The 27,352-nt window shown below is 48.4% G+C and overlaps 1 protein-coding gene across 5 annotated transcripts in view; it reads left to right on the top strand.

Moving 5' to 3' along the window:
* The window catches only part of UNC13A (unc-13 homolog A), a 219,887-nt gene that overhangs the window by 71,381 nt on the left and 121,154 nt on the right, over positions 1-27,352 (top strand). For 2 of the 5 annotated variants that reach the window (XM_029614004.1, XM_029614006.1), the window contains exons 4-10: positions 1,094-1,211; positions 4,670-4,793; positions 11,444-11,517; positions 11,972-12,026; positions 13,848-13,883; positions 16,741-16,954; positions 21,687-22,145. In XM_029614004.1, the coding sequence (XP_029469864.1) occupies positions 1,094-1,211; positions 4,670-4,793; positions 11,444-11,517; positions 11,972-12,026; positions 13,848-13,883; positions 16,741-16,954; positions 21,687-22,145 (1,080 nt within the window). Of the gene's footprint in view, positions 1-1,093; positions 1,212-4,669; positions 4,794-4,872; positions 5,070-11,443; positions 11,518-11,971; positions 12,027-13,847; positions 13,884-16,740; positions 16,955-21,686; positions 22,146-27,352 lie in introns of those variants that run through there. The other 3 variants (XM_029614005.1, XM_029614008.1, XM_029614007.1) reach the window with 3 other exon arrangements.

The raw sequence follows: 27,352 nt of genomic DNA, 5'->3' as shown, positions 1-27,352 counted from the left end.
TTGGGAGCACTAAACATTGTTTCCCGGTGACATGGCATTGTCTGCAGAACCCTTTGAATGGCTTACCATAGTGATTATTGGTGACACGCTATTGTTTCTGCAAAATTCCTCTTACAGTTCACAATAATAATTAAGACGTTCTGGAATGGGGAATGTCCTCCCCACCAGCACACCCCTGTCTTCCACCAGCATTTCAACTCAGTGCAATCTGACATAGCTTTGTTTAGCTTTAAAATGGACGCCTTCACGCTCTTCCTTGAGTTTGCCTGCGTTTCTGTGGAGGCTTACGGACTGATTCTTCAGGGTCTTTTTCCATAGATACAAAATGGGAGAGAAGGCACAGTGAATCAGGGCATACGTGTTGTTTTCAGTCCCATTGGTGCAGTAACGAAAACTACCCTTGCACCTCTTCTGCTGTGACTCTTGGATTTGGTGTAGGAGCAAGTATGGTAGACAACGGCTTTCCTAATTTTGGTGGCTATGTGGATTTGAAAAAAAAAATCTTGGAGTGGAGGAGTAGCCTAGTGGTTAGAGCAGTGGGCTACGAACGAGGAGACCAGGGTTCGAGTCCCGCTGTTGCTCTGCATGACCCTGGGCAAGTCACTTGACCCTCCATTGCCTCAGGTACAAACTTAGATTGTGAGCCCTCTGGGGATAGAGAAGTACCTACAGTACCTGAGTGCAATCTGCTTTAAAGTGTAAAAAATGGAAAATAAATAATAAGACATGGAAAAAGTTCTAGGTGTTGGTCGTGTGAGAAGGCTTGAGGTGGCCCTGCTAGTGACAATGATGGAGGCTACTACTTTGGCAGATTCTGGGAATGTTTGCAGCACAATGGTGGGAAAGTGGTTTGAGAGGACGCATGAAAGACGAGGGGAGTTGGGGTTGGGATTGCATATGGGTATTTGCATGCTGAGCTACCCCTAATGGAAGAATCTTATTTGGGCAGACTGGATGAGCCCTTTTGGTGTTTCTGTGCCGTCATTGACCTTGTTACTGTGGGGGTTGCAGGAAGTAGGGAAAGAGCATTGCATTTAGATTGAAGCAGTGAGGCAGCTAAAAATTCTTGCCTACGTTCTGGTTTCTGTTGCAGTGAAATTAATCGCCTGGACCTGGGGTTGACAGTGGAAGTGTGGAACAAGGGTCTGATCTGGGACACCATGGTGGGGACACTGTGGATCCCCCTGCGGACCATCAGGCAATCCAATGAGGTAAAACAAGAATGAGGAATTTACAGATAGACCAAGACACTTGCTTTCCATGTCCTTTCTCTGCTTCATCAAGGGCTCATCATATGCAACCTTTGTTATTTTATTCTGTGTCACACACCTCACATATGACCAGACCAACTACTTTTTGTGGCTGTGAGTCTGCAGACACAGCAGCCTCCAGAGGCGGACCTAGAGTATTTGGCATCTGGGGTGGCTACTTCTTTGGAACCCGCCCCTCCCCCTCAATATATAATTTTAAAATTTCCAAAACATTGATAAAATATTTCAAAATAGCAGACACAGCAAATAACAGCCAATAATTTAAATCAGTAGACTGGGAGCGCGCACACACACCACTCACATACTCACACCCCCCTCTCTCTCACACACACACACACCTCCCTCTCCCTCCCTCTCTCTCTCTCTCTCTCACACACACACACTCACACCCCCTCTCTCTCACACACACCCACATCTCCCTCTCTCTCTCACTCACAATCACACACACACACACACACATGCTTGGTGAGAGACAGAGGGAGCATGTGTGTGTGTGAGACACACACACTTTTTCTGTACCTCTCACACTCACACAATTCCTCTGTCTCTTTCACACACAGACATGCTTCCTCCATCTCTCTCACACACACACACACACACACACACTTCCTCTGTGTCTCTCACACACACACACACACACACACACACACACACACACACACACACTTCCTCTGTGTCTCTCTCTCATATGCAGACAAAAACTGAACTGGAAAGCACAAGCCAGATTCTGTAAGTAGTGCAACATTGGAAAAGCAGAAAATCACTATTCCTCAAAACAAAACAATCAAGATATATAAATCAATCAGAATAGTAAAACCATACTAAAAAATATACATTTCAAAACAGCTGATGAATAGAATAATATTCAATAATTAGCAGCTCCTGTACAAGTTTTTAAAAATGTCCTAAACATCGATAAAATATTTCAATACAGCAGACATCAAATAACACCCAGTAATTAAAACTAATAAGGATTTAAAAAATCCCCCACTCTCCATACCTGTCACTCTGAGATGTCGTGAACTGGGGGTACACACACACACACACAGAAACAAAATATGCTCCCTCTGTCTCTCACACACACAAAAGGTTGGTGAGAAACAGAGAGAGCTTGAGTGTGTGTATGAAAGAGACAGACACACACGCTTCCTCTGTATCTCACACACAATTCCTGTCTCACCCACGCTCACACACATATGCTTCCTCTCTCTCCCCCCCCCCACTCCCGCACACAGGCAAACTCTCACACATGCACACAGGCATCTCTCACACATACGCACCCACAGGCACACACACACTCACTCTTCTATACACTCACCATCTCATATACACACAGGCATCCTCTCATACACACACACACACACACACGCATTCACACACACAGATACCCCTCATACACTGGCACTTGCTTACCGGGCCAGTCTCTCCCTTCTTCGGACACTGGTGGCACCCGCGGGGCCTCTTCTTCGGCCACCAGCTCCGGGAGCACTGGCGGCAACATTTGGTTCGTTCTGCTGCCGGCTCCCGGAGCTTTGGCACAACATTGGGCCTGTTCTTTGCCCCGGCTTCAGGAAATGATGGTGGCACCCACCTGCCTCTGCCACTGCAGGTCCTTGCTTTTGCTGGCGCGGTTCCCCCTGCCACATCACTGCTCTGCGCCGCTGCAGGACCTTCCTGCCGGCCGCAATGGCACCCCTCCCGCTGTTGCCATCCGGGGCGGCCCTCCCCCGTTAGTATGCCTCTGGCTGCCTCTCTTGGTACACCCTGATTTGCCACTTGGTTGTAACCCAGGATCTCCATTATACCACCTTAATGGTATTTCCAGCTGCCTTCAGCAGAAACAAGGCTTAAAAATCACTGCCAAATAGTAACCACTGGACCTTAGGTCCTCTCCTGGCTTCAGATTCCTTGCTTTCATGACTCCTAGCTGATGTCCCTCTTTGGAAATGGAATCTCAGTGTGAAAGATTTTGAATGCTAGTATCTCAGTCCATCTCTGTGCAAACTCGCCCCAAGACAAGAATCTGAGTCTCTTCCCTCCAAGAGACGCGGTCAGGATGCTCGCAGGAGAGGGGAGAGCAAAGCGGGGCTCTGAAAGAGAGAAGGTCAGAAGAAAAGTGATAGCTTTGAGGGGCAAAGTGAGTTCAGGAAGGTAAGGATAAGAGGATGGTGGAATAAATATTGGGTAGCGACAAGGGCTCATCAAGACAAAGAGAAGAAAGCCAAAAGAGGGGACAGGAGGAGAAATGAACTGTGATTAGGGGAAGAGGTTTGATAAGATGAGATGACCGAAGAGAGGCATGAAGGAATAGTGGAGATGGGTTGAGTTTTTCAATACTAGATTACAAACAACAGTCAAGGAACAGGTATTGAAGGATGATTTAAAAAAATTTTTTTTTTTATTAATTTAACATAATTAGGAAGCAAACTATCTTTGCACAGAAAAAAAAAATATAAGGTTAATATATTAAAGGAAACAAACTGCTAATAATTAGACCACAGATTCTTGAAATGGGGGCAGGTCCATAGGAGGAGCACAAAATAAGAAACAATATAAGGAAGTAGCCTTACCAGGGCGGACACTACCCGTGTCGTTCCTTAAGTTATAGCACTCTCATTAGGGGGAAGAGGACGGGAGCAACCTTTTGGGAGAATCAAGAAACCTTGAAGGATGATGGACCTTTCTTTGAAAAATGAGGCTGGGTTTGCCTCCCGACCAAGCCCTGCCCCTGCAGCTCCTCTCCTTGTTCTTTAATTAAAGCGTTATCTGTAATGGGAACTCTCCTGGGCAAAGGTTTCCCGGTGGGAAGCGAAAGCTCACGGCAGCTGGCGGTTTAATTAATCATTTGGTCTGGAATGCAATCCTTCAGTTTGCTGCTTTTATCAGACAATTCACCCTTTTTTTCCGCAGAGTAGAAAAGAGAGCTCTCTGCTGGGGTGCTGCCTAGGTTTGTCCTTTTAAATGCAGATTTCAGAAGGGTTTTACAGCAGCCGCTCCCCCTGATAGCAGTATCCCTTTCATTCTTTGCTCCGCACCTTGGCTTTCCCTAGTAAAGATGAAACCCCTAGCATTGCTGCCCAGCACAAAACTGCCTCAAAATCCTTGCACTTCCTCCTCTTCTCTATCTCTCATTTTTTTTTAAATCTTTATTTTTAATTCCTCTTCCTTTCTTTCACTGTATGCCTCCTTGACTCTCCCTGATGCTGTCTTTTATTCGTTTTCCTTCCCTTTCGTCTGTGTTCTTCCATTTGTCTCGACATCTTGCCCTCTGCCTGTCTGCCTTCTTTTTCTGCGCCTCATCGCTTCCCTTTCACTCACATTTTCCTCCTCCTTTTCCTGTCCTCGTCTTTCTCTGTCTTGTCTGCATTTCTCCACACCCCCCCCCCCCTCATCCCTAGGAGGGCCCAGGTGAATGGCTGACCCTGGACTCCCAGGTCATAATGACTGATAATGAGATCTGTGGAACCAAGGACCCCACTTTCCACCGCATCCTGCTGGACACTCGTTTTGAGCTTCCTCTTGGTAAGTGTGTCTCTTTTCCCCCCCTCTTTCCCCCTTTTTTTTTCCTGCTAGTGCCTAAGGAGCGGTGCTAGCGAAGCACACACCAGCTGATGCATAGCAAGTACATGGGACAGCGTCTTCCTGTGTACGCAGTTTATAGTTGGGACCATCAGAACCAATAAAAGTTGTGAGGATCCTTCATCAGTTGTTTGGTAAAAGATGTGAAATCTGGCATGACCACTGCAAGAACATTGTATGGCAGGAAAACACCTTGTGCTAGCTCTGCCCCAGTTCCAGGTACTTAGTCCTATCAGCCCTCACCCCTTATGATCAAAAGATACCTTTCTTATCTTTAATTGCACTTCTGGTCAATATATTTTCCTCCTAGAAGTTTTATGAGACCTGTGTGCTCTCTGACTCTTTCTGTTTTCTTATTTTTTTTTTTATTCAGTTTTTGTAGACCATTTTCCAGTAACAAATACAAAAAGCATTCCACCCAAATAAAACAACGAAACAATATGGGCTGGATTTTAAGATTTAGGCGCGGGCGTAGATTTCTGCACAACCCGGCGCGCACAAATCTACGCCCGATTTTATAACATGCGCGCGCAGGTTATAAAATCCGGGGTCAGTGCGCTTAAGGGGGTGCACACTTGTGCACCTTGTGCGCGCCGAGCCGTGCAGCCTTCCTCCGTTTCTTCCGCCCCACCCACCTTCCCCTACCTAACCCTCCCCCCCAGCCCTACCTAAACCCCCCCCTCCTTACCTTTAACTTAGAAGTTGCGCCTGCACCGGCCAACTGCCGGCCCGCAATCCCGGGCACAGTAGCAAATGGCCGCTGTGCCTGGAGGCTCCGGCCCTGCCCTGCCCCCGGACCACCCCCGGACCGCCCTGCCCCGCTCATGCCCTGCCCCCTTTTTCAAGCCTCGGGACATATGCGCCTCCCGGGGCTTGCGTGCGTAATGTACCCTTTCCCCCGCAACAATACCAATAGACGTTATCTACATTTGGATAAACCTTATGGAGTTAATTACCAGTGGAAAAGTGCCTTGTATCCATTTTCAACCAGAAGTGCAGAAATTGAGCATTTCTTATTGTCCAGTCAGATGAATCCAGAACTAGTGGGTTATGCACCTCTACCAGCAGATGGAGACAGAGCAAACTAACGTCACAGTATATGCACCCCGGCAGTGACATCAGCCTGCTAGTATTCTCCTTCTCCAGCAGATGGTGGATGAGCATCTCCCTACTGGGGATTGCTTCAATTTTAAAAAGGAGAAATAAGGAAAATAAATTTGCCCCGCTCTCCTGCGGTGATAACAAATGGTCCCTCCCCCAGTTGAGAATTCCTGAGGTGATTTCCATGGTCCCTCAGATGAGTGCCTTGGTCCAGTAGCTGCTTTTTCAGCCAGCGTGGACTTAACTGTTAAGCAGCTGAAAGGCAGCGGTGCAGGAAGCTGAGCATGGCGATAACGTCATATGCCCTCTTCCACTGCAGCTGGAGACTGTTTCTGTACCCAGCCAGGTAAGACTTGCTCAGGTAAGTTTAAATTTAAAAAGAAATACAGAGGTAGAGAAGGTGGGTCTTTTGGTGTAGGGTTTCCTCCATTCCCCGGTCTCCATGCTCGGTGCGCCGTTCCGACGTTCATCCCGCTCCATAGGAGATCAAGGGACATAGGCAGCTTGGGTTGAGCAGCTTCTGTAGGCTAGGCCCCACTCTGAGGCTTTTTTGCTGTGTGCCATGTGGTAGGCCTCAACAGCATTTTGCGTGCTTTCCTTAGGCTGCCCTCTACAGGATTGTCATTTCGGTGTGTGTGTCTAGCTATACATCCAGGTTGCGCATCCAGTTTCTGGATGCTTAGTCGGGCCCTGTGGAGGATACATTGGCAAGGCTCCTCAGTCTGAGAGCTGTGATTCTGGTGCCCACATCTCAAGAAAATATGGGGCAATATTTAATTTATTTCATTGTGCCCAAGAAAGCGGGATCCTTTTGTCCATCCTGGATTTCAAAGGTGCCAACTGTCATCTACAGGTGAAGCATTTTCGCATGGAGACCTTGCATTCGGTTATAATGGCCGTGCAGTCTGGGGAATTTCTGACCTCTTTGGATCTTTCCGAAGCGTATCTTCACATTCCCATTCGACTAGAGCATCAATGCTTTCTGAGGTTCGCAGTTCTGGGACACCATTATCAGTTTCTGGCACTGCCCTTTGGTCTGGCCACTGCTCCCAGGACCTTTTCCAAGGTAATGGTGGTATTTACGGCAGAATTGAGAAAGGATGGGATCCTGGTACACCTGTATTTGGACGACTGGCTGATTCGAGCCAAGTTGCTGGAAGAGAGCTGCCTGGTGACCCGCCCAAGGTGATCTCCCTATTGCAGGAGCTCGGCTGGCTGGTGAACCTGCCCAAGAGCAGTCTTCAGCCTGTTCAGTCATTGGAATACCTTGGGGTTCAATTCGATATGAAGCAGGGCAAGGTTTTCCTGCTGGAAGCTTGTATTTGGAAGTTAATGGCACAGCTATGTCTGTTGAACACTCTGCACCCGACTGTATGGTCCTATTTGCAGATACTTGGTTTAATGGCGCAACCCTGGAAGTGGTGCTGTGGGCGAGAATGCATAGGCATCTTCTTCAGCACTCCCTGTTGTCTTGGTGGAACCCGCAGTCTCTGGACTATTTGGTTCGACTCCACCTGCCGATGGAGGTCTCCTCCTGACTGCAGTGGTGGCTACAGCCAGATCATCTAAGGAAGGGAATTTCCCTAGCATCACCAGACTGGCTAAAATTGACGACAGATGCGAGCCTCCATGGTTGGGGAGCTCACTGTCAGGAGCTGACAGTGCAAGGACACTAGGTTGCAGAAGAATCTCTCTGGAACATCAATCGTTTGTAAGCCAGGGCAGTCCGGCTGGTATGTTTGCAGTTCAGCGACAGGGTACAGGATCGAGCGGTCCGGATAATGTCGGACAATGCAATGACTGTAGCTTACATAAATCGGCAGGGAGGAACGAAGAGCCAACAAGTGCCGCAGGAGATAGATTGACTTATGGAATGGGCCGAACTACATCTCCAAATGATCTCAAACTTGCATATAGCAGGAAAAGATAATGTAAGAGCAGACTTTCTCAGCAGGGAGAGTCTGGACTCAGGAGATTGGGCGCTATTAAATGAGGCATTTCAGCTGATTCTGGATCGTTCAGAACCCTGTTTCTAGACCTGCTGGCAGCTTCTCGCAATGGAAAAGTTCAGCGATTTTTTTTTTTTCAGTCGCAGGAGATATCTGAAGTTGCTGGGGATTGATGCCTTGGTCCAGGAGTGGCCAGAAAACAAGTTGCTATATGCCTTTCCTCCATGGCTCATGTTGGGCAGCTTAGTCCAGAGGATCGAGTGCCACAAAGGGATGGTGCTCTTGGTTGTTTCAGATTGACCCCGGAGACCATGGTATGCAGATCTGCGGCGGCTCCTGGTGGAATTGCCCCTTTGACTTCCGGCACACAGGGATCTGTTGCGGCAGGGACCTGTTCTTCATGAAGATCTGACTTGATTTTATCTTCCAGTATGTCCCCTGAAAGGGCTCGCTTGCTGAAATGTGGATACTCTGTGCTGGTGATTTCCACCTTGCTAAGAGCTAGGAAGTTCTTCACTTCCTTGGCCTATGTGCGGGTTTGGCGAGTTTTTGAGGCCTGGTGTGAGGATCAAGGTGTTCTTCCTTGTTCAGTCAAAATCCCGCTCATTTTGGAATTTCTGCAGGATGGTTTGAATAAAGGCTTGACCCTTAATTCCTTAAAGGTACAAGAAGCGGCTCCCACCTGTTTCAGGGATCAGGTGAATGGTGGATCCTTGTCGGCTCATCCTGATGTGGCCCATTTCCTGAAAGGAGTGAAACGTCTTTGTCCTTCTTTGCAGTTTCCAGTGCCCTCATGGAGTCTTAATTTGGTATTGGATTTCTTGGCAGGCCCTATGTTTAGACCGCTGCGTACGCTGTTCTTGCGCTTACTGACCTTGAAAACAGTGTTTCTTGTGGCAATTTGTCCTTGTCTTGCCAGGAGCCCTTCCTCCAGACTGTAACTTTTCTACCGAAGGTGGTTGCTAACTTTCACTTGAATCAGTCCATCTCCCTGCCGTCTCTGGACAGAGAGAGAGATGTAGAGGAGTATCGTCTGTTGAGACTCCTGGATGTCAAGAGACATATCGTCAGGAATCTGGAGGTTACTAAGTCTTTATAGAAGACAGATCACCTGTTTGTCTTTCACAGCGGTACTAGACAGGGGAACCAGCCTCATGGGCTACAATAGCTCGCTGGATTAAGGAGGTACTCACGGTTGCATACATTGATGCTGGGAAGCCGTTACCTAGTAAGGTTAGGGCTCATTCCACTCGGGCTCAGGCAGTTTCATGAGCGGAGGTGATATTGTTGTCTCCTGTCAACATTTGCTGAGCTGCGATGTGGTCCTCCTTACGCACCTTTTCCAGGTATTATTGTCTGGATGTGCAAGCCCAGGAGGACGCAGCCTTTGCATGTGTAGTTTTAACTGGACCGCAGACAGCCTCATGCCCTATACGAGAGTAGCTTGGGTACATCCCACGTGTTTGGCTTCATCTGACTGGACGCTAAGAAATGAGAAATTACTACTTACCTGCTAATTTCCTGTTCTTTAGGACAGTCAGATGAATCCAGCTTCCCTCCCTTGGCTGCTGAATGATTGTAGTGTGGTCCTGTGTGACTATGTATTACAGGGATTACTGTTAAGTGTTAGTCCGGTCCCTAGACTAATGTTATTTACATTCTTGTCTGAGCTCAGAGTTGCCTGTTGGCTGAGTATTTGAAATGGTTATCTGTTTAATCAAGTCTTTTGCTAATCTGTCCACAGTTGCTTTTGAAGAGAATACTGGCATTTGATTCACTGCAGGGGTTATATACTGTGACGTCAGTTTGCTCTCTCTCCATCTGCTGGTAGAGGTGCATTATCCACTTGTTCTGGATTCATGTGACTGTCCTAAAGAAAAGGAAATTATCAGGTAAGTAGTAATTTTTCATTTGTTTACAGTCAAAAAACAATGTTCCCAGGAAGTCTCCTCTGACTTCTCTCAAGTCTTTCTCCCATGCTCGAATGTCATTAAATTTAACCTTTGATTTCTCATTCAACAAGGTATATATTTTTGAAATAGACTCCCTAACATATCAGTCTTTTCACAAAAACCCTCAAACACTGTTTTTCCCTTTACCAGGTCTGATGTTTACCTATCCTCCTCCTGCACCCCCCAGCCCCGAGAAAGAAAATAGGAAACATGTAAATAAGGAAATCGAACCTTTCAACTGCAAACTCTCAAAAGAAGCTAGACCCCCCCCCCTTCCTTCCCATATCTGTGCCAATCTTGAGACACCCAAAGATTTCCGGGGCTTAAAAACCCCAGAAGGGGTTCTAGGATGAAAATCCTTATTGTATATTATGAGTGAATTATGGAAATAATCCCCACAGGGGCCTCTTCCATTTAAGCCACAGATGTGTAGGAGCCAAGATCTGTATAAATGCTCTTGGGGAGCCACACAAAAGAGCAGAGAGGAATCAAACCACAAACTCCTGCTCAGTCTGTGCCCATTGTTTAACTTCCTGTTCTCCATACCAGTTGATAACCACCCTTAATTGAGATTGGGAACCGCCAGACCCCACAATTTGGGCTGATACAAAACATCGAGGGAAGCCCGTGCCTTCAAATGATTCTCTCTCCCTCCCTCCCTCTCTCTCTCTCTCTCTCGTGCTCTCTCACCCTCTCTCTCTCTCCCCCTCTCCCTCTCTCTTTTTCTGTCTCTCTCCCTCTCCCTCTTTCTCTCTCCCCCTCTCTCTCTCTCCCTCTCCTCCCCTCTCTCTCTCGTTCTCTTGCTCTTTCTCTCGCTCTCTCCCTCTCTTGCTCCATCTCCCTTCCTCTCTCTCCCTCCCTCTCGCTCTCTCTCTCTACTTCTCTCCTCTCTCTCTCTCTCTGTCCTCCCTCTCTCTTTCTCTCGTGCCTAATCTGAACCTCCCACTTTTCCATCTTCTTTCTGTAATCGACCTTAGTTCCTTTCAGTTGTCTCATTAAGCTCGTTAGTGCCAGCAATTAATGAAACTGCCTCATCCCGGTGACTGAAAACGATTAATTACATCTGTCACTGGAAATTAAATTATAACAGGAGCATGCAACTGTGTGTGTTTCGGTTTTCCTTGCCTCCTTTTCTTCCTCCTCTCCCCTTATTACTCTCTAGCCCTTCCCTCTTTCTTTCCTGTTTCCCGTGTCTCTCCTTTCTTCAGTCTTCTCTTTCTCCCTTTGTTTACTTCTCTCGGTTTCTTCAGCACCTGAGAGAAGCTGAGGCTTCTTTCAGGAAAGGCTAGATCCCTTACTGTTAATTGTTCAGACTGCAAAGGGAAACTTATTTTAGGGGTGCACAGGAGTGGTGCTTACAAGAGAGGAGCAAAGAAAGGGGGCTTTGAGGATCTAAAGAAATAAGACCTGTGGAGATAACTCAGGTGGGTTGAGGATGTAGAAATGTAAGCACTCCCAAGTTATTTCAAGGGTTTTGAGAGTTATTGAGAAGCATAGGGAAAGCAGGTTTGGAGTGCAGAGGTGAGAGGACCCCCCCCTCACACACAAACCCTACCCCATCTAATGGAATATTTTAAAATCTCTTTTTCAGATATCCCTGAGGAAGAAGCCAGGTACTGGGCCAAGAAACTGGAGCAGCTGAATGCTATGAGAGATCAGGATGATGTAAGTGGAGCAGGGGCCAGTGATTCTAGGCAGCGGCTTCCACTGGTCAGCCTTCCTGTTGTGTTGAAGGCAGGAGGGATCGTAAACGCAAGCCTCTATGGGGGGGGGGGGGGGGGAGGCTGGGAGTCTGCATGTTAGAAAGAGGAAGATTGTAGCGCATTCGCTTGGAATGGGGCAGCAGGAGTGCAGGAGGTTGGCGTCAAGGGGTGAGGCGAGAGAGGAAAGGATCTGTAATAAAAGGGAGTTCCTGCAGTGGAAGGAGCAGTTTATAATCTGTACTGTGACAAAACACCGCTTGGTGCTAATTTAGACCTTCATGGTGCAGATTAGCAGTTGCCAGGACAGGAGGGATTCCCCTAGGGGCATCCAAATCCTATAAGCTCCTCCCACATCTGGCCAGGTGTTGTACCATGCCTGTGTGTGTGTTGTTTTTTTTTTCTTTTCTTTTCTGCAGTACTCGTTTCAGGAGGAGCAGGATAAGCCCTTGCCTGTGCGCGGTTCTCAGTGCTGTAAGTACCATGCTTTCTCGCTCTTTTTACAAGGGCTAGAAATATCTCCACACTCAGAGCCAGAAACCAAACAAAGCAGATCCAGGAGGTCCGTGTGCCACCGGATGCTGGCTCCCGGCAGTGGGAGCGCTCGCTCTTGCCAGAGTAGTCAACCAGTTGGTTTGTCTGCTCGCCTCATTAATGGAACAGAGGAGGTGAGTCTGACCGCACTGCACGGCGGGAGAATATGGGGGCCAGAGTGTAGATTAGCAGTCTGGCGAGGTTAAACATTACAGGGAAAGCGCTAGCACGGCAGAGTTTAATATCGCCGCTGTCCCTTCAGAAAGGGTTAATATAAGGAACACGATCCCTTCCTTCCACTCTCATCCTTTTCTTGCTCATGCCTCTCCCGCGTGCCTGGCTCTCTGGCGCACGAAGTAATGCAGGACACCCCCCCCCTCCCCTCACCTGTCAAACATCTGGGAGAAAGTACCTTCTGTTTGAACCTGGTTCCAAGCTCTTGCCTAATGCCTTGGGTCCTATTCTTCGTTTACCTTGGTTAAACAGAACCAAAAAAAAAGAGGCAGACGGGCAGGAAGAGAACAAAGAACCAACACAGGAAGAGATAAAAAGGAAAAAAAAACCAAAGGAATAAAAAGGAGAAACAGGAAAATAATGATGGAAAGAGAAAAAGACAAAGGCACGGAAAGAAAGAAAGAGAGCTCCAGTTGGGCTTAAATTGCAGCCGCTCTTGGGAAACGTGCCAATTCGTTTTAGTTTTCTCCCGTGCAGCCCCGGCAGTGGTAATTTTGTTTTGATTAATTACACTTTGTGGGTGGATATTACAAGGAACACAGTGATGAGAACTGACCTGATTCAATCAAACCTTTCTGAAAGGCTCCCAGTTGTCATTACCACACTGTGCCACCGAGGCGGCTGTGGAACACGTCCTAGGGAGATCTCGCCACCGGCGTCCCCCCCATTCATCCTCCCTCCACAGCCGTACGGGGTGGGTGGTGGACAGGAGGGAGGTGGATGGGCTTTCTCCCCTACAGCCTGCGCTTCTGTTTGCCTTTCCCATCTCTGCAGAAGATGAGAGAGGTCTGAGTGAGGCAAAGGGCAGGGGGTGGCTCATTGGAGCAGTAGGGTTAGCCAGCTGCTGAGCAATGGAGCCATCTTCACAAACTTCAGCTTTTATATGTACGTTCTCATTTTTTTTTTTTTTTTCACATCACAGCTCCCTGGATCCTCCTGCTTCCTCTCTCTTGCTCTCTCTCTCTTGACGTAATTTTTCCTTTTCATGCATTCATGTCATGACACGGTTACCCCGAGGATGAGTCTGTGAGCTCTGAAGGGGGGGGGGGGGAGGGGTGAAGAGGCGTGGAGGAAGCCATATCGTCAATAACAAAAAAAAAAGGATTTTTTTCAGAGCATTTGCAAAAACAGAGTCCTTCACAGTACAATTCTGTGGACATCGTAAAGCTTTCATTCTTCTTGCAATCAACATCCTCTTTAATCTCCTACTATCCTTTTTCAGTCACCTGGAGCCATCCCAGCTGTGCAGCCCCAGAGCTGCTTAAAGCTCCAGGCATGGGCGTTTCTTCCCCCCCCAAGGAGGCCCAGGAAGTTTGCAGAGGCCATGAGTAAATTTGCGCCCCTGCCCCTCCCCTGCCCCTAGAGATCTGGGTTAGCTGCTGGGGGGGTGGGGGTGGGAGGGTGAGGCATTACAGCCACCGGCCACAGAGGTGGGGTGGGGAGGGATGCAGCAGGGCCGCAGTGGGGGGTGAGAGCTGCTTCTGGATCCCTGGCACGCCTCATTGTCTCTGCCCCTTTTCTTTGTAGGCAACTGGAATTATTTTGGCTGGGGAGAACAACATAGTAAGTATTGGTGCTGTACCGTACCCTGCTTCTCAGCTCCACCGCTGTCCCTGGGTGTTAACGGCAGAGATCCGCCCTCCCATGGCTTAGTTGTCGGTGCATATTGTGACAGACGAATTAAGGGCTGAATCTTCAAAACCATTTACACGTATAAAGCCCAGGGGCAGAGTTGGAACTTACACACACACATATATACATTTTTATTTAATAAAAAAAAAAAAAAGCATGCGTGTAAGTTTACACACACATTACACCCTCCGAAGAGGAGGCGTAACTTTGTGCAAGTTAATCTGTTCGCGTACTGGACCAATTACTTGCAGATTTTCAAAGGTAGGCCAGGCTTTATCCGAACGCGCCCTCCCGGTCTGCTCCCCTGCTAGGTGCATGAGTGGTGTCAGACAGATATTTCATCCTATAGACCACATTTACCCGATGACTCCAAACCCTGACACACGAGGCTGAGCCAGTCCTGGTTCGTCCCACGGCTACGTAAAGGCTTGAAGTCCTGCTTTTTCTGGAGAGAGAGAGACGGGACTGTTCGTAAATCCCCCCTCGCATGCCAAAAGGGCCAAATCAGGATTGGCTTAGCGTGGCCCATGAGTGCCTGGCCTAGTCTGGTTAACCCTGCTAGGGAGTTTATCGTATTTCCCCCACCGTGCACGGAGGAAATAACCATCCAATCAAGTTTTATCAATAGGCTGCAATTGGCTTCAGTGACTAAATACAGTGGAGAGCACATAGAGGGGAATCGGTGCTGTTGGGGTCCCCTTCAAAATTGCTGCTTGGATCAGCGCTCTAAATATCCAGCAAGGAGGCAGCCTTCATTCAATTCAGATTAAAATGTAGGAGCACATTTCCCTCCTGAACAGCCTGTGTGCAGTACACTTCAGGCCAACGGAGGCTCATCATGTATGCTTGCATTTGCATCTGAAACCGGGGGGAAGGCAGTTCCTGGCAACATGCACGCATTACTACTTCCAACTTTGGAAATGTGAGCGCTAATCCTTGGAATGAGATAAACTGCTTGCTTCAGCATTTGGAGCACTGGGGCTGTGATAGGACCAGTTCCAAGGGAGCCCTCCAACTTTGTGGCTGCGGACTTTGCCAGAAGCAGGCGCTGACATTAAAATCTCTGTGTTAGTGGATGAAAAAAGTGATGGGGGTGGGGGGAAGAGAGTCAGTGAACTGATCAGTCTAGTCTAGTGGGTTTTCACCTCTGGGGACCTGGATTCGAATCTTACGTCGGATCACAAGGGAACTGAGTTTGGAGGTCTCGGTCTAGTCCTTTGTGGGGTGTTTGTCAATATCGCAGAACCAGCCTAGCTGTGATTGTCGGCTTTGGCACCTCCGAAGCATTGGGGGTGGGAACAAAAAGATGTGGGGTGGAGGAAGAACATAAATAAATAAATAAATAAATAAATAAATAAATAAATAAATGGATAGTGAGGGTGGGGTAGGTCTTTTTTTTGCAGGCCCCAGGACTGAAATAACAGATGATACTGATTTGACTGAGGGTGTTTGCAGGGGCTGAATGGGAGCACGTGGAATATCAGGATACGAGGCAGATCAGGACTGAACTGTGTTGACGTAGCTGAGTGGAATATCCAGGGGCTTTCCCCAGACCACCTCTGAGGTTCACTGGAAGAGGGGCAGCTGGCATAGGATCCAGAGCCGGCTCTGCAGGCCGTGATTGAGGGACGCTGAGGGAGAGGTGGCGGCGGAGCCCGTGTTTATTCCAGGGCCCAGGGCTGGAGCAGCATGGGGGCTCTAAGAAGTGCATTAGCAGAAGAGTTATGCATGTCCCCCACTGGAAGGGGAGATGGGGGGACAGACACTGAGCTGCATTTGCACTCTGAGCTGGACAGTCTTGCACAACCTCTGCCAACTCGCTGCCTGACTTAACAGTTGCTGTCACTCAGGCCGATACAGTATAGTGCGCTCCGGTGGAGAGCACTGTTAACCCGTGTTTAGACGCGTGTTTTCGACGCGCTAGCTTTACCCCTTATTTACCCCTTATTTACCCCCCGAAACCAATAGTGCTTGATGGCCCTATTAGTTATTCCCGCGTGATTCACTAAGTAAAATGTGCAGCCAAGCCGCACATTTTACTTTCAGAAATTAGCGCCTACCCAAAGGCTGGCGTTAATTTCTGCCGGCACCGGGAAAGTGCACAGAAAAGCAGTAAAAACTACTTTTCTGTACACCCTCTGACTTAATATCATGGCGATATTAAGTCGAGGTCCCAAAGTAAAAAATAATTAAAAATGGGCCCGCAGCTCGCTGGTTGAAAACCGGATGCTCAATTTTGCCGGCGTTCGGTTTCCGAACCCGTGGCTGTCAGCGGGCTTGAGAACCGATGCCGGCAAAATTGAACGTCGGCTGTCAAACCCGCTGACAGCCGCCACTCCTGTCCAAAAAGAGGCGCTAGGAACGCGCTAGTGTCCCCAGTGCCTCTTTTTACCACAGGCCCTCATTTAAACACTGAATCGCATGCACAGGAGAGTGGCCTGGGCGCTCGCCCGCTCTCCCGCGACTTTTACTGAATGGGCCTGACTGTCTCAGCTTCTTATGCACTGCAAAATCTCTGTCTGCCCTTCTAGTAATCTCTCTCCCCCCCCCCCCCCCCCCCCCCAAATAGCTCTCTTTGGTTTCTCTCCACACTTTTGTGCTTGTGAGTTTTTCCTGTCAACCACGCCAGAGAGCTGGGAAAGTTTTAGCTAGAAGAAACACAGCAGGGCTGGGGTTTTTTGTTTTTTGTTTTAATTTTTGTTAATTCAGCCTGAAACCTGCAATGGCCAAAATATTCCTCTCTTGTTTCGATGGTGGAAATCACCATCACCGCCCCCCCTCCTTGCAGACAATGAGGATCCCGACAGTGCCGTGGACGACAGGGACAGCGATTATCGCAGCGAGACCAGCAACAGCATGCCGCCTCCCTACTACTCCACCTCCCAGCCCAACGCGTCCGTGCACCAGTATCCCATGAGACACCCGCAGCAGAGCTCCCGAGACTCCTACACGGACTCCATGCAGAGCTACGAAATGGACTGCTCTGACCAGCCGCCCATCAGGTAGATCTGAAGGTCGTCCTCTTTTTTTTTTTTTTTTTTTCCCCCCTCTGCCCTGATTTTAGGGGGTTATCCTGGTGTGCTGGGGGTGGTACGCATGGGTTCTTTATAACCCGCGCACACTATAGAAACGGGCAAGGCGGTGCAGCCGCCCCCAGGGGCCAGCACCCCACCTTCCAAACACTAGGCAGAACAAGAAGAGGCAAGAAGTGGGCCTGTATTTATCATGGATGTCTCAAGGCTGGAAGGGGGGGGGGATTGCAAGCATTTAGGGGCCGTGCCACCTTCGGGCCTGGATTTTAGGCAGGGGCAACATAGACGGCTGCCTAGGGTGTCAGATTTTCAGGGCACCAAATATCCAGGCCAAAGGAGGTTGCCTGCTCCTGCTTGACACGGAGCCATGTGCCGTCGCAAGCATGAACAGGGCCCCGCCATGGCGCTCTGCCTGCGGGCGCCGTAACCTGCAGCCCAGCCCTGGTCACCGCAGGTCTCAAAAGCCCCTTACCTGGGTATAAAGGTGCTCTGTAAACCACCCACCCTGCATGTGGATAAAAGTGCCCAGGAGGGGAGGGGGCGATCAGCCGCATGGGAAAAATGGGTTAGGTCAAGGCAGACAACAACATGTGCACTTTTGCATTTTAAAAAGGAGGTGCAAATCCCCACGGGTGCTTTTTCCTTGGGCAAGGTTTGGAAGGGAAGGTAAGCACACAAACCTCCTCCTGGCAAACCCTTGGGGGAAAGTTACCTGTAGACTTTGCAGCTGTCCTGATGGTTCTGGGAAATGGCCACTTAACAGGTCATCTCACCCCCAGGCCATGCATACACGCTTACATGGAAGGTGTGCTTTGGAGCTGGGGGGAGGGGGGTAGGGAATAAGGTCCTTGCTGTCAGCACACTGGGAAGGGTTAAACAAAATTGGCCATCTAGGAATGGAATATGTGTAGCCACCTATAGGGGGAGGGGGAAATGGCTATGAACCCAGTGAGCCAACAGTGCTGAGAAGCCTGATTTGGCTACCGGCTTTTTCGGTAAGCGGTCACAGCTGTTCTGCTTCTGAACTCGGGGGCCCCCCAGCGCCAGGCTGGCACTCCCTTGGCCTCAGTGGGTGTGGAGGCAGAGCTGGGTGGGGGGTGGTGGTGGGGGGGATTGTTGCTTATTTCTGTTGAAGCAGTTCATGATGATGTTACTCACCACTTAATGGGTTTTATTGTTCTCGTTTTTCTTCCCTTTCTGGTGCTGCCAACCGCGCTCCTCTTTGCCCCCTCCCTCCCTCCCCCCCGGCAGACGCTACGATAGCGTAGACTCTGCCACAAATGGTCGTAGCGACCTGGAGTCTGCTTCGGGCTCTAGCAGGCTCACCAGCTGCCAGTATTCCCTCGAGAGCAGACAGTCTCTTGACCTATCCGATAGGTGGGTCTCTACCTTGCCTTTTAGCCTTTGTGAGTGACGCAGAGTGCCGTGGTGGTCCCAGTAGCTTGGGGCTAGACCGATACCAGGGGGGACCAAAAGCACAGCCCTGACCCCCTCGTGGCTGATGTTAGTCTGGGGTTTAAAGACCCGAAGAGCACCCGGTGATGTCGGACCGTACCGCTCAGATTTAAGGGCGCGGGGGGCCTGGTACAGATCCGAAGGAAGGAAAATTTTAAGGAAAGCGGAGAAGGGAAACGGAAACCGGGAGACTGGGCCCTGAGGTTAAAAAAAAAAAGGCTTTATTACGGTGCGAAATGGACAAAAGCTTTAGAACTGGGTTACGGAAGAGCTAAATAACACAGAGGCCAGTATTGTCCATACAGCCACCATAGAAAGAGACATTTTGGAGAAACGGCAGGGACCTTGTAGATAGGTTAGGGCAGGGGTCGGGAACCTTTATGGCTGAGAGAGCCATGAATGCCACATATTTTAAAATGTAATTCCGTGAGAGCCATACAAGACCTACCAAATTAATTTACTACAACCCCCTACCCTCCTGACGCCCCCACCCCAAGACCTGCCAAAAGTCCCTGGTGGTCCAGCGGGGGTCCAAAGCTCGCAGACAAATCTTTAATAAAAAAGTAAAAATTTAACAAAACCCTCCACCCTCCTGACGCCTCCAAGACCTCCAAAATTAATTTACTACAACCCCCCACCCCAAGACCTGCCAAAAGTCCCTGGTGGTCCAGCGGGGGTCCAGGAGCGATCTCCTGGACTTGGGCTGTCGGCTGCCAGTAGTCAAAATGGCGCCGACGGCCCTTTGCCCTCACTATGTCACTGGGGTTGACCAATGGCGGCGGTAGCCCCTGTGACATAGTGAGGGCAAAGGGCCGTCAACGCCATTTGCTTACTGGCAGCTGACGGCCCTTTGCCCTTACTATGTCACAGGGGCTACCGCCGCCATTGGTCGACCCCAGTGACATAGTGAGGGCAAAGGGCTGTCGGCGCCATTTTGACTACTGGCAGCCGACAGCCCAAGTCCAGGAGATCGCTCCCGGACCGCTTCTGGACCCCCGCTGGACCTCCAGGGACTTTTGGCAGGTCTTGGGGGGGGGGGGGGTCAGGAGGGTGGGGGTTGTAGTAAATTAATTTTGGAGGTCTTGGGGGGGCATCAGGAGGGTGGGGGTTTTGTTAAGATTTTTACTTTTTTATTAAAAAAATTGTATTAAAAATTTGTCTGCGAGCCAGATGCAACCATCAAAAGAGCCACATCTGGCTCGCGAGCCATAGGTTCCCTACCCCTGGGTTAGGGGAACACACAGGCTATCTGCTATGAATAGGCAATGCCTTTGAATCCGGAGTTACGGGCTGGATCCACAAAGCTTTTTTTTTTTCCCCCATAGACACAGAATGGGAGGAGCCTGTCCAGTCTGCCAAGAAGCTAGCGGGGCTTCGTGGAAGGGCGGGGGGGGGGGGGGGGGTCCGAGGGGATCCTTTTAGGAGTCATCATAGCATTTTTCTTTCATGGAAAGCACCAGTTCTCGAAAGTGGACAGAGAAATCACTTAGAGCGGGGGGTGGGGGGGCAGATCCTGCTGGGGCCTGGTCCCTCAGGAAGAGGAGGGTCAGCGCCAGCCGTGGGCTTGGGCAGACAAGGCACGTGGTATCGGTCTAGCCCTAGGCTTGCTGCTGTGTTTGTGTGCATGTGCGCTTCACTGTGGGTGCGTCTCGGCCAGCTGGAGGCATGGAGGTTCCACGTGGCTACTAACTCCTCAGGACTTTTTCTGTTCTATTTTATTTTTTTCCTGTTTAATGTTACTTTTCCCATGTTTAACCCTTCATGCAACGTGACCCCCCCCCAAAACACAAGGTCATTCTGATCTCTCCCTCCTTCCCCGCCTGCAAATCAGTGACCATCTTTCTGTGGAATGCCTGGCGCGTGTCGTTTGTGGGAACCTGGGGGTGTTCCCTGTGGGAGCGGGTGATTTCTGAGATGCTGTGCCAATCTTCCATTCATGAGTGGCTTTCTGTAAAGCCTTTTTTTTTTTTTTTTAGTTTTGCGTTTTAGGGGTGGTGTGTGGCAAAGTGAACTTCTTGAAGGTAACCTGAAGTGACCCTGTGGCCAGGGTTAGCTCTGCATCCCTGTAAGCACACAGGTGGTCAGAGCTGCCTTATTATTGACAAAAACATCCGCTCTGTCTTCAGACCTTGTGTGAAAAACACAATCTGATTTAGGTTTGATGCTTTAACCTGTTAAGACACATCCATCTGTTAAGCCCTAAGAAAATCATTCTCTTTTCATAATAGTCACAGCAAACGGTACAACACGATATGTGTCAAATATTTTAGCATGGCAAACATTTAAAATGCATGTATGTGTTTATGCATACATATTTAATATGGAAAAGAGATATAGCAAGAAGTAATTTCCTATAGCTCAGGTTGTACTTTAATAATAATAATAATAATTATTATTATGAGTTTAGATTTATATCTCGCTTCATAACAGTGTTCAAAGCGGATTACAATTTGTGCACGGAAAATTATGGCATGGACTCTGGGGTGCAGTTATTGGGAGTCAATGAACTTCAGACCTTTCAGATGTCTTGTGTAGTATGGAGGTAGGGGGAGAAGAGCAAAGCGTTAAAAAAGAGAAGAAAAGTTGAAATGCCCATTAAAAGTAGCCTGGGAGTCTGCCTGCCCGCTGCAGGCTGTGGACCTCCTGTTCAGCATTTCCCTCAGTTTGATGTTGATGCTTTCAAGTCCGGGGGGGGGGGGGGGGGGGGTGAGGAAGGGGGGCATCAGTGTTGGTAACGGTCAGATCCGTGTGCTGGGGAGGAAGCCTGGGCAGAACTAGGACTCTCCCAGTTTCACGCCTGTGGGTGACAGGAAGGCCTTGGTGAGTGCACGCCTGTGCCCCCTGTTGTTGGGTCCCCCTGTCCCCAGGCAATGTGTGGCCCGTCTCGTTGAGGGGTGGCCCTCCAGCTTGGCGCCCCCCCCCCCCTTCACTCCGTCTGAATAAAAAAAAAACAAGTGCCTGCTGTATTCTCCAAAGTATCAGCTTGGTGCTTTCTTGGATTTAAGCCACCTCCCCCCCCGGTTTCCTTTAGCCTGTGCCTGGTGCAGCTTCGTTCGTTGTGGTGCTCCGTCTGGTGTTGGGTTGAGATAATATTTATCTCGTGGTAAAAGCCGTGTTGGCGCGAGTCCCATGGCTAGCACTGTGTATAGTGGCATAAACGGGGGAGGGGGTGCACCGTCTGCTTTAGGCCTCCATGAGCCCCCCCTCCCCCCCCCTTGCTTATCCTGTTTCTTTTCGGTCCGTACAGCCCCACTGGCAGCAGCAGATACGCCTCATCGGCCGAGCTCAGCCAGGGCAGCTCCCAGCTCAGCGACGAGTTTGACCCCGACGAGAGCCTGCAGGGGTCCGAGATAGACGAGCGGGACGGGGACTCCTACCACTCCTGCCACAGCTCCGTCAGCTACCAGAAGGACTCTCCTCGCTGGGACCAGGACGACGAGGACGACGCTGAGGGCTACAGCGAGAATGAGGACGACTACCCCAAGGACGAGTTGGACCTGCAGGATCAGGGAATGTACGAGCCAGCGGCCTTGCAGCGGGATGGCCTCTGCCCGCCGGTCGAGAAGGGCTACTGCCCGGGGGAGCCCCAGGAGCCACCGGCGATGGAGGCGCCGGCCAAGGAGAAGCTGCCGGAGCCGGCGCCAGAACCCCAACCCCCGATCCAGATCCAGCCCCTGGTTCAGCCTCAGAAGCCTGTGGTGGAAAGGTAAGACGACTTCTGGGGTTTTGTTTTGTTTTTTTATAGCTCTATATAACCACTTAGTCCTGCCAGCCAGCTCCGGCCTCAGACCAGCATGAAAGTTCAGTCAAATCCTTCTTCCCGATTGCCTTCATAATGGTGGCCCCCTCATACTGAAGTGAATTTCGATAGCATAAGAGTGACGCCATAAAGAGGTACCGATGCTTTAAGTCAATAAGGTATTACGGAAAGCAAAATTGAACTCTCATCATCCAACCCTGATCTAAACCGCAGAAATTTAATTACGGATCCCATGGGTCCCCCGAGGGCAGCGTGTAACTAGTAGAAGCGCGCTCGTGGCTCTTTTTTATGAGTCATTTAATGGCAGTCTTTCCTCTTTCCCACATCTTCAGTTACAGCATGCAGAAGAGAGGAGAATATTTGGTTGTGAGATCTTCCCCTGACTCACTTCAGCTTGGGGGGGGGGGAGCAAGAAGGAAATGCCAACTAGATTAAAAATTAGAATGAAAAGTGCACAAAGTGCCTTCTAATAATTGTAAATACGCTAAGTATTACAGACGTAGGAAAGCTCTTTTCCCCGAAGGTGACCTTGTTACCCCATTCAGATATTTCTGAAAATCAGGATCTCCTATGTGGGTTAGGGATTCCTGGGCTCACAAGGCTTCCTGAATTCTCTAACGGGTGAATTTCCGAAGCCCGGCACGAGCAAATACCGGGAGATACGCGCATGGCCTTCCCTGCATGTGCCGAGCGCGTTTTAGAAATGGCCCGGCCGCGCACGTATCTCCCAGTAGATGCAGAAGTGCCGGGCCATTCAAAAGGGGTGGGGTCTGGATGCGACTGGGGCCGGCCGGGACTGCGCCATTTTTACGCTGACCCGGGGAAGCGCGTGCCGGCAGCCAGCCAGCGCACACAACTTACTTCTGCTCCTTAGAAGCAAGTAAGTTGTGAAACAAAAAAAATTTAAAGGAGTTAGGGTGGGTTTTGGGGTCAGGAAGGAGAGGGGAAAAAGGTAGGAAGGGTAGTTAGGGAGATAGGGAACCGGGAAAGGCCTACTCACTTTGCCACGCGTTGTTTTTTAAAATCCCATCCCCCAGCGCACATGAGAGGCCACCCACCTGCACATGTACTTGCGGATATTAAAATCGGCTGTGCATGTGTGTGTGTGTGTGGGAATCGTATTTTATAGCATGCATGTGGCGACGTGCCCATGTTATAAAATCGCCGTGTTCATGGGCGCGCGCCGGGAAACCGCGCACACATGGATGCACGCGCAGGCCTAAGAAAAATCTACCCCTATATGAACTTTTGCTGTTTGTTATGTATATATTTGAGCCTAGTATAGAAGATGTGTATAATTGCATAATTGTGTGCCTTGGTTTTTAGGAGGAGGCAGATTTTAACTAAACTCAAAAAGTGTGCAATCTAAACTGCTTTTCTGGGTCTGATTAGCCATTGTTTGCAGTTCTTCCTGTGAGAGGCAGCTACGAGCTATCTGAAATTATTTGCTTACTTATGTCAGGGCTAAGTATATTTCTTGTCTGATTTTTGAAATATTTTGTGCCTTTGAGGGGGGTTTATTTTACTTGTGAACAAAAGTCTTAAAGTGTGGGTTGGGAACCTTTAGTTCCTTCCCTTCCTACCCTTCTAGCCACCCACCCCTGAGTTTACTTTTCTTATACGGTCTTCCCTGGACTCCTAGATAATTAGCTTCAATTACTTCATCTCCCATTACATAGTAGTTCCTTACAGCTCAGATAATAGTGACTTAAACTGTCATATTGCTTGTAAAAATTGATTTTCATACTCTACCTATTAATCTTTACTGGCTAACACTATTAGTTTAAGTTTTTATTTCAAATACCTATTAAAAAATCTTTGCTAGAGCCTAAATTTTACCTTACCTTATCTATATGATTTTAAGGAATTTGTGATAATTTAATAAAATGTCTTTCATTCAGTGCAACAATTGTGGTGCTTATGTCCCAAGGCCTAACATTTGGAGAATCTAAGGTTGTCCCTTTTGCCTTCAGTTCTCTGTAATTAAAATGGAGCTGATTCATCTACCATCCAGTATCTCTCGCCCATCTCCCATAGAAGTTTCAGAAACCCAGGAAAAAATGGTTTACAGTGGGCTCTGGTAGAACAGGACTTGTGACAGATATCCACCTTCTCCAGCTTTACAGCATCCTGTGCAACAACCCCCATCCCACAGAGATATCAGACATCCAGGATTCAAAAACCCAGGAACAATTGGATAACAGTGGGCTCTGGCAGATTAAGGCCTGTGATGAAGAGACACCCAATCTCCCCAGTGTTACCCCTACATAATGCTTTTTCTGCATTGGAGAATGAAGAAACCTCAGCAATAGATTTTGAAGTGCTTTCTAAAAGTGAGGTGACTCAATGCACCCGGAAGCCCTTCAACAGAATCAAATGTCAAAAAAGAAAGCTGCTTCTGCTGGGAGACTCAAATCATCAGAGGAACCAATTTGGGAGTACATTTTGATGGTGACACAACAGTTAAATGCCTTCCAGGATCCTCAGCTAGTAGAAATGCAAACCAGATAGTCCAAGAAACTTGGGAACTTTGATATCAGTGTTATCATCCATATGGGGACCAATGACCTCAATAGAAAAGGTATCCATGAAGTACAAAAAGATTTCTGTATTCTAGGAAAGATAAGACACACTGCAAAGACCTTTGCCTTTCCGGAAGCGTTATCTCTTCATGGAAAGGAAATTGAGAAGCTATGCCATATAGATCATTTCAATTTCTGGCTCAAAACCGGGTGTACAGAAAGTTGGTTTTGGATACATTGGAGTCTGGGGTCGTGTATGGAGCAGTAAAAGGCTCTATGGTAAGGATGGCCCTCATTTGTTTGTAGCAGGAAGGAGGATGCTAAGTGAGAAATTCAGATCCTATATTTATCAGATATTTAAACTAAAGAATGGGGATGACAGGAGATGGCCAATGAAATTGATATGTCAACCCCAAGCAATACAGGACGTGGGAGAAGAAAATAAAATCAATCAATTAAAAAAAAAAAGCAGAAAAAGTGTCTAGGAAGTGTAACAAATCATGGGAGAAAAATTGGAAAGCTATGAGCACAAATGCTTGTAGTTTGGGCAATAAAATCCCAGACCTGCAGGCCCTAATGATGGAGGCAGACTTTGACATTGTTGCTGTTACGGAGACCTGGTTCACGGAGTCTCAAGATTAGGATATGGCCATACTGGGCTATAACTTGTTACAGAAGGACAGAGAGGACAGAAAAGGGGGAGGAGTAGCTCTTTATCAAAAACAATATCCAAGCAACTGAACTGCAAGGAATATGGGGTAAAGAAGAAGCATTATGGGCCATCCTAAGAAAAAAAAGATGATGGTGCATCCATTTTTACTGGAATGATTTACAGGCCTCCGACTCAAACAGAAGAACCAGACAGAGATCTGGTCAAAGACATCCAAAAGGTGGGAAAGAAGGGAGAAGTGTTGATTGTTGGAGATTTTAATCTGCTGGATGTAGACTGGAGAATCCCTCCTGCGGAATCTACCAGAAGGAGAAAGTTAGTGGATGCCCTGCAAGGGGCTCTGTTCAAACAAGTGGTAATGGAACTCACGAGGGAGGGAGTTGGTTGAGCATTCACACTTCAAGCAACAGTGCCTGCTGTATTCTCCAAAGTATCAGCTTGGTGCTTTCTTGGATATAAGCCACCTCCCCCACGGTTTCCTTTAGTCTGTGCCTGATGCAGCTTTGTTCATTGTGGTGCTCCGTCTGGTGTTAGGAGAGATACGATAAGTACCTTCAGATATCTGAAAGGTTTTAATGATACTCGACCTAGTGCTCACTAACGAGGATAATGTCTCTAATGTGCAGGTGGGTGCCCACCTCAGCACCAGTGATCATCAAACGGTATGGTTTGATATCACAAATAGGATACAGAGAAGTCACACGAAGATCCGAGTTTTGAATTTCAAAAATACGGACTTTTTCGAAATGGGGACGTACCTGGAGGTAGAACTAGAAGACTGGGAGAAAATGAGAGAGGTGGAACAACAGTGGGCCCAACTAAAATGAGCAATTAGAAAGGCAACACATCTATAAGTTAGAAAAGTAAACAAAAGTAAGAGAAATAAAAAAAACCAATCTGGGTCTCAAAGGAGATGGCTGATAAAATAAAAGCAAAAAGAACATCATTCAAGAAATATAAAGGATCCCAAAAAGAGGAACACAGGGAAGAATATCTGGTGAAACTGAGGGAGACGAAGAAAGAAATCAAGAAAGCAAAAAGTCAGGTGGAAGAAAGGATTGCCAAAGAGGTAAAGTGAGGTGACAAAACATTTTTCAGATATATCAGACAAAGGAGAAAGGTCTAAAGTGGTAAAGTGAAACTGAAAGGTGACAAAGATCAGTGTGTGGAGAGAAACGAAGAAATGGCTGAAATATTAAACAAATACTTCTATTCGATGTTCACTAAAAAGACCCTGGAGAAGGACCGTCGCTAGCTAACAAGATCGTGGATAGGGATAAGATAGAAGAAACTCCGTTTACAGAAGAAAATGTATGGGAAGAGCTAAGAAACTGAAAGTGGACAAGGCCATAAGGCCAGATGGGGTTCATCCCAGGATACTGAGGGAGCTCAGAGATGTCCTGGCGGGTCCGCTGTGTGATCTGTTCAATAGATCCCGGGTAATGGGAGTGGTGCCACAAGATTGGAGAAGAGCGGTAGTGGTCCCGCTTCACAAGAGTGGGAGCACAGCGGAGGCTGGAAACTACAGGCCGGTTAGCCTCAACTCGGTGGCAGAAAAATTAATGGAGACTCTGCTGAATGAAAGGATAGTAAAGTATCTACAATCCGGTGGGTTGCTCGACCCGAGGTAGCATGAATTCACCAGGGGAAGGTCCTGTCAGACGAATCTGATTTATTTTTTTGATTGAGTGACTAGAGAATTGGTTCAGGGACGAGAACTGGATGTAATTTACTTGGATTTTAGTAAAGCTTTTGATACGGTTCCACATAGACTTGTGAACAAAATGAGAAGCTTGGAAGTGGATGCCAAGGTAGTAGTGCTGATTGAAAACTGGTTGACTGACAGGAGACAGATAGTATGTAATGGTAAATAGAACTTACTCTGAAGAAAGAATGGTATTAAGCAGAGTGCCACAGGGATCAGTTTTGGGTACGATTCTGTTCACTATCTTTGTGAGCGA

The sequence above is a fragment of the Rhinatrema bivittatum genome, chromosome 8 (assembly GCF_901001135.1).
Source record: "Rhinatrema bivittatum chromosome 8, aRhiBiv1.1, whole genome shotgun sequence".
In the NCBI taxonomy this organism is placed as follows: Eukaryota; Metazoa; Chordata; class Amphibia; order Gymnophiona; family Rhinatrematidae; genus Rhinatrema; species Rhinatrema bivittatum.
The sequence above is the reverse complement of the archived record's forward strand: the minus strand, read 5'-3'. Positions and strand labels throughout refer to the sequence as shown.